The following is a 12,796-nucleotide window of genomic DNA, read 5'->3' as shown; positions in this document are numbered from 1 at the left end:
GGGGCCCTTTGCTAAGGGCTGTCCGGTCCCTGTACGCCCGGAGCAGGAGGTTGGTTCGCATTGCCGGCAGTAAGTCAGACTTTTTACCGGTGCATGTTGGACTCCAGCAGGGCTGCACTTTTTCGCCGTTTCTGTAAAAAAGAAATTATGGACAGAATTTCTAGGCGCAGCCAGGGGCTGGAGTGTGTCAGGTTTGGGGACCACACGATTTTGTCTCTGCTTTTTGCGGATGATGTTGTCGTGCTGGCCCCATTAGACCAGGACCTTCAGCATGCACTGGGACGGTTTGCAGCCGAGTCTGAAGCAGCTGGGATGAGAATCAGCGCCTCCAAATCCGAGGCCATGGTTCTCAGTCAGAAAAGGGTGGCTTTCCCACTTCAGGTTGGTGGAGAGTTCCTGCCTCAAGTGGAGGAGTTCAAGTATCTTGGGGTCTTGTTCACGAGTGAGGGAAGGATGGAACGGGAGATTGACAGACGGATCGGTGCAGCTTCTGCAGTAATGTGGTCGATGTACCAGTCTGTCGTGGTGAAGAAAGAGCTGAGCCGCAAGGCAAAGCTCTTGATTTATCGGTCAATCTACGTTCCTACTCTCACCTATCATCATGAGCTGTGGGTCATGACCGAAAGGACAAGATCCCGGATACAGGCAGCCGAAATGAGCTTTCTCCGCAGGGTGGTTGGGCGATCCCTTAGAGATAGGGTGAGAAGCTCGGTCACTCGGGAGGAGCTCAGAGTAGAGCCGCTGCTCCTCCACATCGAGAGGGGCCAGCTGAGGTGGCTCGGGCATCTGTTCCGGATTAGATTAGATTAGATTCAACTTTATTGTCATTACACAAGTACAGGTACAAGGCAACGAAATGCAGTTTAGGTCTAACCAGAAGTGCAATAGCAGCAAGTGCAGGATATACAGTGGTTCCATAGTGCAGAACATGGATATGTACTGAATAAATATAGAGTTGAATACTATTATAAACAAAAATTTACAGATAGATTTGTCCTATGAATATAATATACAGATAACTATTACTGTGAACAGAATTTACAGCTAGATATGTACTGAATATAATATACAGATGGCTATTACTATAAACAGAATTTTTACAGATAGATATGTACTGAATATATATACAGATGGGTGTTACTATAAACAGAATGTGAGCATAATATACAGATGTCTATTACTATAAACAGAATTTTACAGATAGATATGTACTATGAATATATATATACAGATGGGTGTTACTATAAACAGAATGTGAGCATAATATACAGATGGCTATTACTATAAACAGAATTTTACAAATAGATATATGTATAAGTTAGGCTAAAATGAGCAGTATAACAATGGATTTAAAGTAGTGCAAATAAAGTTTGGACAGAAGCTATCCGAGTGAAAGTGCAGTGGAAGTAATTGCATATTACAGTTAAAGTATGGTATTGCAAATGTATATGTAAACAGTCGGTACTGTAAATAAACAGTCGGCAGTGCAAATTGAGCATATTCCAGTCAAGGTAGTAGTGCAAGATGCATATGTAAACAGTTGTTACTGTAATAACAGTCAGCAGTGCAAATGAACATTATAGTATTGCAAATAACAAAATGGAGGCAGGTGTGAGGAGGGAGAGGAGAGTCAATCAGTATATGAGGGGAGTGGGATCAATGAGGGTTAGAGTTTAATAAAGAGACAGCTCTGGGGAAAAAACTGTTCTTTAGTCTGCTGGTCCTGGTCCGGAGGCACCTGAAACGCCTGCCGGAGGGCAGGAGAGAAAACAGTCTGTGGGCTGGGTGAGAGGAGTCCTTAAGGATGCTGCGAGCTCGATGCAGACAGCGTTTCCTCTGGATGTGCTCGATGGCAGGTAGTGGAGTCCCAGTGATGCGCTGGGCGGTTTTCACCACCCGCTGCAGTGCCTTGCGCTCTGCAACAGAACAGCTCCCATACCACACTGTAGCACAGTTGGTCAGGATGCTTTCTATTGCACAGCGATAGAAGTTCACCAGGATAGTGGAGGAAAGCTGATTCTTCCTCAGTGTCCTCAGGAAGAAAAGGCGCTGGTGAGCCTTCTTGACCAGGCTGGAGGTGTTGGTTGTCCAGGTCATGTCCGCCGAGATGTGGGTCCCCAGGAACTTGAAACTGGAGACACGCTCAACAGCCATTCCATTGATGTGGATGGTGTCGTGTGTGCCTCTTGACACTTTCCTGAAGTCCACGATGAGCTCCTTCGTTTTGGTGGTGTTGAGGAGCTGGTTATTTTCAGTGCACCATGTGGCCAGGTGCTTGATCTCCTCCCTATAGGCAGTCTCATCGTTGTTGCTGATGAGACCAATCACCGTAGTGTCGTCCGCAAACTTGACGATGGAATTAGATCCGTACACAGGCTTGCAGTCGGAGGTGAAGAGGGAGTAGAGAAACGGGCTTAGCACACAGCCCTGTGGTACACCAGTGTTGAGTGTGATGGACGTGGAGCAGTTGGAGCCTGATCGAACATTCTGGGGTCTGTTGGTCAAAAAGTCCAAAATCCAGTTGCACATGGAGGTGTTGATGCCCAGGTCTCCAAGTTTGGCTATTAACTTAGTTGGGATGACAGTGTTGAATGCTGAGCTGAAGTCAACAAACAGCATGCGTGCATAAGTGTTCTTATTGTCCAGATGTGTGAGCACAGAGTGCAGTGCCATGGAAACTGCATCCTCTGTGCTCCTATTGCTACGGTAGGCAAACTGGTGTGAGTCCAATGTGGATGGAAGAGAGTCTTTTAGGTGTGCCAGGACCAGCCGCTCAAAGCACTTCATTACGATGGGTGTGAGTGCTACAGGGCGGTAGTCGTTAAGGCACTTCGGGCTGGAGTGTTTTGGCACTGGCACAATGGAAGTGCATTTAAAGCATGTTGGTACAGCTGCTTGGGCAAGAGACAGGTTGAAAATGTCTGTAAAAACCCCAGCGAGCTGCTCCGCACATGCCCTGAGTACGCGTCCAGGGATGTTGTCTGGTCCAGCAGCCTTGTGCGCGCTGATCCTGCTCAGTGCATTGCAGACATCTGTGGAGGAGAGTGTGATCGGCGGGTGGTCAGCTGAGGATTTGAGCTTGGTGGCAGTTTCTCTGTTGTCTCTTTCAAAGCGAGCATAAAAGTCATTTAGCTCGTTCAGGAAGTTGACATCAGTGGCTGCGGGGGTGGAGTGAGAGGGTTTGTAGTCACTGATGGCCTGAATGCCCTGCCACATGCGCCGAGGGTCAGCGTTGGAAAAGTGTCCCTCTATCTTAAGCTTGTAGCAGTGCTTGGCCTCTTTGATGCCCCTTTTCAGATTTGCTCTGGATGTGCTATAGGCTTGTGCATCTCCTGATCTGAAGGCAGTGTTGCGTGTCTTCAATAGGAGTCGCACTTCCCTGTTCATCCATGGCTTCTGATTTGGGTATGTGGTGATCTGCTTCTGGGTTGTAACACTGTCAATGGTGGTATTGATATAATCCAGTACAGAGGAGGTGTAGCAGTCAATGTCCGTGTGAGAGCCACTGGTGGCTTGAGAAGCAAACATACTCCAGTCTGTGTGTAGAAACCTTTCCTGGAGTGAGGAATCTGCCCCCGCAGGCCACACCTTGATGGTCTTCACTGATGGCTTCACGCGATTGATGAGAGGTGCATATTTGGGGGTGAGGAACAAAGAAAGGTGATCTGACTGTCCCAGGTGGGGGAGGGGTGTCGCGACGTAAGCTCCAGCCATGTTTGTGTAAACATGGTCTAAGGTTTTGTTTCCTCTGGTGTGACAGGAAACATGCTGGTGAAATTTCGGTAGCACTGACTTTAAGTTTGAATGATTAAAATCACCCGCAACAATAAACGCAGCTTCCGGGTGAACGGTCTGTTGTTTACTGATGGCTGCGTGAAGTTCTTTCATAGCAAACTTGGCATCAGCATCCGGGGGAATATAGGCTGCAGTTATAATAGTGGAAGTGAACTCCCGCGGTAGATAAAACGGTCTACATTTAACCATGAGAAACTCAAGGTTAGCTGAACAATGTCTCCCAACAATAGCAGAGTTTGTGCACCAAGCTTTGTTAATGTAAATGCACAATCCACCACCTCTGGTCTTACCGGAGCCATCTAATGTTCTATCCGCCCGGAATGTATGGCGTCCCGCTAGCTCAATAGCGTTGTCCGGTATTCCGCTGTTTAACCATGTTTCCGTGAAAATTAGAACATTACAGTTCAAAAGTCTCTTGCTGTATGTGATGTTGAGTCGAATCTCCTCCATTTTGTTCAACAGCGACCGTACATTGGCAAGGAAAATGCTGGGTAAAGAGAGCCGGTGTGGTGTTAGCTTTAGCTTAGCTCTTAGTCCTCCGCGCTTCCCCCGCCTTTGTTTACGATCTCGACGCCGCCTGCGAGCACTTCCGCCCGGCCGGGCAGAGTGCATAGCCCCGGGTGTTTTGGCGATCTCAGGAAGGAGTCGAAGGTTGTCCATAAAACTGTCGGAAATTCGCAAACCAATATCCAAAAGCTCACCTTGGGTGTACGATGTTAAGGCACAACTGTTCTGCACGAACAGACCCGAAATGAGCAAGAAAAATACTACTAAATTGCAGAATCTGGAGAGACCGCGAGCCTCGCGATGTACTCGCGCCGCCATCTTGGTTTCAGACCTAGGATGTCCTAGGACGCCTTCCCGGTAAGGTGTTCCGGGCGCGTCCATCCGGGAGGAGACCCCGGGGAAGACCTAGGACACGCTGGAGGGACTATGTCTCCCGGCTGGCCTGGGAACGCCTCGGTGTCCCCCCGGATGAGCTAGAGGAAGTGTCTAGGGAGAGGGAAGTCTGGGCATCTCTTCTTAGACTGCTGCCCCCGCGACCCGGCCCCGGATAAGCGGAAGAAGATACATGGATGGATTAGTGATATTAAAGTGAACTTTATTTGTGTTACAAGTACATTACAAGTGTCTTCGAAACATACAAGCAATATACCATAAGTGTATTTATATATATCTATATTTTTTTTAATTAGGATAGGACAGTGGCCTGACAGGAAGTGAGGTGGAAGAGAGAGAGAGAGAGAGGGGGGACGTGATCGGGAAAGGTCCACGAGCCGGGACTCAAAACTCGGGTCTCCTGAAAGCACAATGGCACTATATGTTAATACACTTGCCCACAAGGCTATTGGAGGCGATCATAAGTTTTACTACAAATTGCACACTTTGTCTTCACTTTGTCTTAATGCACATTAATAGACGAATAATACTTAGCTATAGTTTTTCAAAATACATTATAGTATACAATAGTATTTTGTACAGTGTACTTTCCATGCATTGTTACTATGATCATTTCCACCACACAGTTAAAATATACCTTAAATATATTTTTAATAAAGTGCAAATAAATACACTTAAAAAAAAGAAAAATAATTTTGACTTCAAGTATATTTTTCTAAAATATAATTTTTTGAAAATATTTTAAAGTACAATTATTTTAAAGTGTGTTAAAGGTTGTATTGTGAAAATATGTAACAGCATGATGCTAATCTACTTTTGATATATTTAAAGATAGTAACATTTTTGTTAGTATATTTGCAATATACTATTGAAAAATGGAATATAATTAAATTACAATGAAGTATACTTTTTTCACTAGGGATCGCATTCCATTTTCCTCATGAAAATAATACAGCTTATTTCTGAAGCTTAAGCATCTCCTTCAAGCCCCATTTTGTACTCTATTCATGGAAAATGTCTAAGAATAAACATGTTTAGTTTGTTTTTTCATTGTTTTCATTGTCCTCCATTGGGGGAACTGTTTTTCCTTAAACGTTTTAGTTGTTTTTTAAATGTTACTACTTGTTTCAGAATGATTATGAAAAATTCTAAAGTAAAGTTCCCATAATTTGTGCAAAATTATAAATAAGAAGGTTTCCTTAACGTTCACATAACATTTAAAGAACTTACAGAAATAACATTCAGAAATAAAATTTTTAGAACTCAATGTGAACGTTAGGAAAACGCTCTTTGTCAGCAGGGATTCAACCATGACCCGTAAACTGGCGTACAGTGAATCATCTGAGATTCTCCAGAGAGAAGTGGAAGAAGAAGAGTGTTTCCTTACCTTCAGCTCTGGGACAGTGAATCTGGTGCTCGTGGCCAGACCTGATTTAGCTGCGACACGTTTGAGTTTCTCTAAAGACTGACAGCTGATTTTATCCAGAGGAACTGAAATCAACCAGAACTCCATCATGCTCGTCCTTCTCACCTGTGACAAGAGTCTGAGACTTACACTGAGGCAAATGAGGAACTCTAGTGGACGTACCTTGACCGCTCGCTGACTGTATCATTGGTTTGCTGACTACAGTGTCGGAGAAGATTAGGTTTCTCAGACAGACGAGCACAATTCTCATGTTCTAAAGACACTAAAGTTTTATGATGAGAGTGAATGAGGTAATCGCTCATCAAGAACGCTCTGTGAGATCCATCTTCAGTTTTTACAAAACTTCTCTTAATCTCTTAAACTGAAAATACAGCACATTCAGCACAACAATTACTAATTTATTTGTTTGTTTATATAATATTTAATTAAACTGTTAGACAAGGCCTACAAGTTTATCCTGACTTTTAGAAACAAATAATAAGTGATTCATATGGATTCTGACTTACCTATTTTGCCATGTTTCCTGCAGGTGTCTAATAAAACAATGAATGAAGATAAATATGAATTAAATTAAATGAATGAAGTTTATGCCTGTGTTCTGTGTTGTGGTCTGAGGTATGTGAGGTAAGGCAGACAGTGCACTGTTATGTAAATTCATCGTTGAGAGAGAACAGGTGTTGTGTGCAAACACACCATAATGAGAGACACACGCTCTTCTCACGTTGCATACAGTACAATTTGTTTCCCATCACGTTTTTTTAAAGCATGACTGTCTGCTTGTTTTGGCTGTGTAGGCAGCCATTGTTTCTATCTTATTTTATTTTTCTTCTGGCTGGGGGTCTAGGGTCTAGAAATGTTTAAAAAGTTCAAGTTAAATTTGGCATTATGCGAGGGCATTGTTTATTCATTGCCAATATTGGGGTAAGGCTCTCAAAACCTCAAGCACCACCGGTTGAGTGCACCATGAATTTATATTTTAAAAATGTATTTAAAGTCATCAATTAACAGAAGTTTCAATTGGCTTTTCTTCCTTATTGTGCCGTATATCCGATTGAAAGGGCTTCTGGAACAAGAACAAATGTGATTGGATGGTTGTGGTTTGTATGGGCTGATCTCATGTGAGTGACAGGTTGCCCCGCCCTCTTCATCAGAGAAGAGAAAAGATGCTGCAAGAGGGAGGGGAAGATATTCTGATTCAAGATTACCAGCCACATGAATTAAAAACAATAATGATGTGCACTGATAAATCATATATTATAAATATTAAATAATATTAAATAAAAAATATTAAATAAAAAATAAGAATGGTCCATTTTAATTTCATCGGGACTTTAATTAAAAATATGTTTTATATATTATTAATATATTATTTTTCCGGCCATGGCAAGTCTAGTGGTCACAGCGGAACCAAAAAAATATATATATATATATTTCCTTTTATTGAACTGTTATTTGATGTATTTATGTTATTTTAATGATTTCAATTAAAATATATATTCAAATTTGAGGTTATGCTGTTGGACAAGTACAGTGGGGAAAATAATTATTTGATCCCCTGACCCCTGCTGATTTTGTAAGTTCGCCTACTTACAAAGAAATGAAGGGTGACTGTGGTCCCAACCTTGCCTTGAGATCATTAACAAGCTCCTCCCGTGTAGTTCTGAGGCTGATCCCTCACCTTCCTCATCATCCGTACCCCATGAGGCCAGATCTTGCATGGAGCTCCAGACCGAGGGCGATTGATGATTATTTTGTATTTCTTCCATTTCCGAATAATCACACCAACAAGTCTCCTTCTCACCAAGCTTCTTGCTGATGGTCTTCTTGCAGCCCGTTCCAGCCTTGTGCACGTCTACAGTCTTTGTGCAGGTCTCTGATGTCCTTTGACAGCTCTTTGGTCTTGCTGTGGTGTTGGAATGGAAGATACAGATTCTGTGGACATGTTTCTTGTATACACATAACGAGCTGATATTAGGCGTACTTTCTTAAAGTGACAGGACTAATCTGTGTTCCACATGCACATAACCAATCTGTGGGAGGCAGAATTCTTGCTGGTTGGTAGGGGATCAAATTATTTCACTCAATCAAATGCTAATCAATTTACAATCTTTAAATAATGTGTTTTTCTGGATTTTTTTTTTGGGTTTATAGTCTGTCTCTATCCGTTAAAATAAACCTACCATAAAACATGATAGACCCTTAATTTCTTTGTAAGTGGGAAAACTTACAAAATCCGGAGATCAAATAATAATTTCCCCCACTGTAAAATATTTTTTTAATTCTCCGGCCATGGCAAGTCTTGTGGTCACAGCGGAACCAAAGAAGAAGAAAAAAAACAACAACCTTTTATTGATTTTTATTTTAAAGTTATTTGATGTATTTATATAATTTTTTTATTATTTCAATTAAAATATATATTAAAATTTGAGGTTATCCTGTAGGACAAGTAAGGCCACCCATTGAAATTATAAATCAAAATGGTGAAATTTACAATTAAATTTCCCTGTCAACTATACTCACTATTTAACATCTGTGAGACACAACAGTTGACAATGTTTCCAGTCAACTATGTTACTATGTTACAGGCTTGCGTTCTGCGTAAGCATCTCTTAACATCTATTATTAACATTTAACATCTCTTACCAAAATAATCTTAATGGCAGATTTTAATGTTTACAGGTATATTTATTTCAAAGTAGAGCACCGAATAATTAGTAGTGGCTAATTTTGGCTGTATTTTTTTGTTATTATTAAATGTTAATGTTAACAATAAAATGCTATAAAAAAAAAAAAAAGAAAGAAAGAAAGAAAAAAAAGCCTCTATTCTCTGCGATCGGTGAACACTAGGAACTATTGTCGCCAGATGTGTTTCCACACGGACTTCATCCATTTTCTCTTCACTTCCTGTTGTGGATCCACGTGGGTTTTGTGCTGATGTTCATGCCAGCTTACATTAGTTCTTCAGCTTTTACATGACTTTATGTGATATGTTTGAAAGCTTTGACTGAGCGCTTTAGAGATGCAGGTGTCTAGTGTGAATAACGTGAAGATATATAATCTGAGTCACGGGAAATCTCTTCCGGAGGTAAAACTCTTCTTCTGTTTGTGTTAGTCTGAAGCGTGTTGGTAGTAAGCCGGTAAATACAGTGACAGTAAACATTGTAGTGTAAAACCTCATCATTTACCTCTAAATCAGACATCAAAAGTCGAACCTGCATAGTTTAGTAGTTTTACTCATTTTACCTGTCAATTACAGTTAGTTGTATGACCCCTCTTCAACAAATGTGTTTCAATAATTATGAATAAAATAAGCCTGTTTTCAATGCATGTAAAATAATTATATTGTTTCCACGTTATTTTTATGTACACAGCTAGTTTGAGTTTACATTCAAGACTCTTTTAATAAATTAGTATAAATACTAATGCTTTGGGGACATTTACATGAATGTTATGTATACATTATGGTGTGTCAGTGATGTCACTAACAGTTTTTTTATGATATGATGATGCTAATATACGTTTATATGTTTATATTCAACTCTAGTTTTTAACAATTATGAATGCACCTCATGTAATGTTTACTTGTAGAACACATCTGTGCTTTTGTTTTTTTATCATTTTAAATTTAATGTATATCTATTTATGTATGTATGTGTGTGTATATACATACATTATCGGTCAAAAGTTTGTTTCTGTTATTACTATTACAACAAATATTACTATTTTTAATGTTTTTAAAAGAAGTCTATTCTGCTCATCAAGGCAGCATTTATTTGAACAAAAATACAGAAAAACAGTAATATTGTGAAATATTATTACAATTTAAAATAATGTTTTTTTTATATTTTATTTGGATATATTTTGGATATTCCTGTGATCAAAGCTGTATTTTCAGCATCATTACTCCAGTCTTCAGTGTCACATGATCCTTCAGAAATCATTCTAATATGATGATTTATGATCAGTGTCGGAAACAGTTGTGCTGCTTAATATTTATTATAACCTTTGATACTTTTTCCAGGACTCTTTGATGAATAAAAAGTTTAAAAGAACTGCATTTATTCAAAATAAAAAGTATTTTCTAACAATATACACTACCGTTCAAAAGTTTGGAGTCAGTAATTATTTTTATCTTTTTTTTATTATTTTTTTAAGAAATGAATACTTTTATTCTGCAAGGATGTGTTAAATTGATAAAAAAAGTTATAGTAAAGATTGTATTATTAGAAAAGACTTCTATTTTCATTAAGTTAACTTTTTATTAATCAATTATTCCTGAAAAATGCATCACAGGTTATAAAAAAATATTAAGCAGCAAAAACTGTTTTCAACATTGATAATAATCAGAAATGTTTTTTGAGCATCAAATTATATATATATATATATATATATATATATACATATGTGTGTATGTATATATATATAATTTGTGTGTGTGTGTATATATATGTGTATATATATATGATTAATCAATTATCAAAACAATCATTAGTTGCAGCCCTAATTGCACATGTTTATTTCAGTGGCTGTCTGATCGAAAGAAGAGAGTTTTACAGAATAAGGATGTTGGTGAGTTACTTCAACATTTTATGTTAAATACTGCTGTTAATAATAATTTTTGTGGAATGTGTTAAAACCGACTTGAATGTGATTAAAATTTATGGCACCCTTTAATTTAGTGAAATGCATATAATTTTTTTGTGAAACTTGTGTGTGTGTGTGTTTGTTCCCCAGTGATTCAGTTTATACCTTGCCAATAATACCTTTATTAATAATAATAATAATAAGATTTGCATATTTATTTTGGCCTATATAGTATGATCTTTTTCTATTAATTTCAGCTAAAAGCAGACTTCTTAAATCATAATTTAATGTATTAGTTATACCTTCTTTAGCACAGCTTTCCACACTTTCTCCTGTAGAGCTTTTTAAAAAAGACACGTGGTTCTGTATTTCTGTGTGTGTGTGTGTGTGTGTGTGTGTGTGTGTGTGTGTGTGTGTGTGTGTAATAGACATCCAGAGGAGGATCGAGCTCATCCAGGATTTTGAGATGCCCACAGTCTGCACCTCCATCAAAGTATCACGAGATGGCCAGTTCATTTTAGCGGCAGGTCTGTGTCTTCACCAGCTTTACCTGTGCTGTGTATAAGCTGAATATAGAGTGGGAACAGATGAAAGGGGAACATTGAAATCTTTTTGAATGCTTTCAGGCACGTACAAACCTAGAGTCCGATGCTATGACACTTACCAGTTGTCTCTGAAGTTTGAGAGGTGTCTGGACTCTGATGGTAAGTGTTATAATAACTGTATAATGCATGCAAATATGATGTTATCGGCCAATCAGCATGCAGGGTCTGAACGCCTTCATGTTATGTGTGCTAGTTGTAGTGGTCTAAGGTTTTGGGTAATGGTCTCTGTAATAAAAGCCCAATGCACTGAATGTTTAATGAGACTGTCCACACAAAGACAACCTGAGCTGTCATTAATGTGCTGCTGATTATGATTTATTCCCCTCACAGTGGTGGCGTTTGACATCCTATCAGACGACTACTCTAAGGTAAAACCCAAACGGCCTGTATATATGCCTGTGTGTCTCTTTCTGTTTGTCTGCTGTTTATCTTATTGTTGTACGTGATTCATCCAAAGACTAGCATATCCTTTAGAAATCTTAAAGTCCCCCTGTAGTCAATCATTTTATCCCTTAAAACTCATCTTTGATCACCAAAATGACATATTTAAAAGTTTTTTCCTCGAAAAAAATTCTTCATGCCTTAAAATATCTTGAATGTAACTCGACACCCTTGCCTCATTTAGTATGCGCGGTTATATGAATATGCAAATGAGCCCCGCCTCCACTCACTCACACAGCTCAGAGATCCACTGGTTGACGATCACACGTTGATCTGATTGGTTACGAGGTAGTTTGTGACATCAGAAACACCAGCGATTTCAAAGCGTGTGTTTGAGACTGTCTTTGGTTCACTGCAGTTTTAAGGAGAAAATGTCGACTTATGAATTTACACATGGTTTGTCTTAAAGCATATTAAAAACACCACATAGACACATAAACAACATTAAAAGCTGGATTTTGACCACAGGGGGACTTTAAATTGTCTCTCTAACAGGGACGAATCGATGAGCGCATTAAAATGGATGTTTAAAACGATGCAGAGACTCTGTCATCATGATGTTTGAGAAGGTTAACGTTGACTTGAATAGAAAAACAAATGTGATGTGATTTCAGAAGGATCCATGTAGTGTGTTTTTGTGTGTCCCAGCTGGTGTTTCTGCACATCGACCGCAGTGTGTCGTTCCACTCTCAGCACGGACACTACTATAAGACACGCATCCCCAAGTTTGGCCGGGACTTCTCCTACCACTACCCGTCCTGCGACCTCTACTTTGTTGGTGCCAGGTAAAAACAGAGACTGTTCACACCAAGAGCAAACATATTGTTGTCATTATACTGAATATATTCCTTTTATGGTTGTCTGGACTGTATGATTGGTCAAACGTGGCATTCTGCTGGCTTGTATTTGTATAATCATCCTTAAACTGCTAGTTTTTTATTTCCAATTTTATATTTTAATATCTTTACATTTCATTCTGCTCACTTTTTCTTTTCTTTTTCTGCTGTTAGTAAGGGATCAGTAAGATTATTGGTAATACTCGTGC

General features: G+C 39.4%; 2 protein-coding genes across 3 annotated transcripts in view; one reads left to right on the top strand and one right to left on the bottom strand.

Annotated features, from left to right (window-relative positions):
* The window catches only part of atp6v1c2 (ATPase H+ transporting V1 subunit C2), a 38,731-nt gene extending 32,483 nt beyond the window's left edge, over window positions 1–6,248 (bottom strand). The window contains exon 1 of the mRNA XM_082143565.1: window positions 6,083–6,248. Coding sequence (XP_081999691.1) covers window positions 6,083–6,211 — 129 coding nt within the window. The 5' untranslated portion in view covers window positions 6,212–6,248. The remainder of the gene's footprint in view (window positions 1–6,082) is intronic.
* Window positions 6,249–9,008: 2,760 nt separating this feature from the next.
* nol10 (nucleolar protein 10) overlaps window positions 9,009–12,796 on the top strand; it is a 36,299-nt gene continuing 32,511 nt past the window's right edge. For both annotated transcript variants that reach the window (XM_082143471.1, XM_082143470.1), the window contains exons 1-6: window positions 9,009–9,206; window positions 10,645–10,690; window positions 11,134–11,232; window positions 11,332–11,409; window positions 11,641–11,678; window positions 12,400–12,536. In XM_082143471.1, coding sequence (XP_081999597.1) covers window positions 9,141–9,206; window positions 10,645–10,690; window positions 11,134–11,232; window positions 11,332–11,409; window positions 11,641–11,678; window positions 12,400–12,536 — 464 coding nt within the window. In that variant the 5' untranslated portion in view covers window positions 9,009–9,140. The remainder of the gene's footprint in view (window positions 9,207–10,644; window positions 10,691–11,133; window positions 11,233–11,331; window positions 11,410–11,640; window positions 11,679–12,399; window positions 12,537–12,796) is intronic.

The sequence above is a fragment of the Leuciscus leuciscus genome, assembly GCF_965113295.1.
Source record: "Leuciscus leuciscus genome assembly, chromosome: 17".
In the NCBI taxonomy this organism is placed as follows: domain Eukaryota; kingdom Metazoa; phylum Chordata; class Actinopteri; order Cypriniformes; family Leuciscidae; genus Leuciscus; species Leuciscus leuciscus.
The sequence above is the reverse complement of the archived record's forward strand: the minus strand, read 5'-3'. Positions and strand labels throughout refer to the sequence as shown.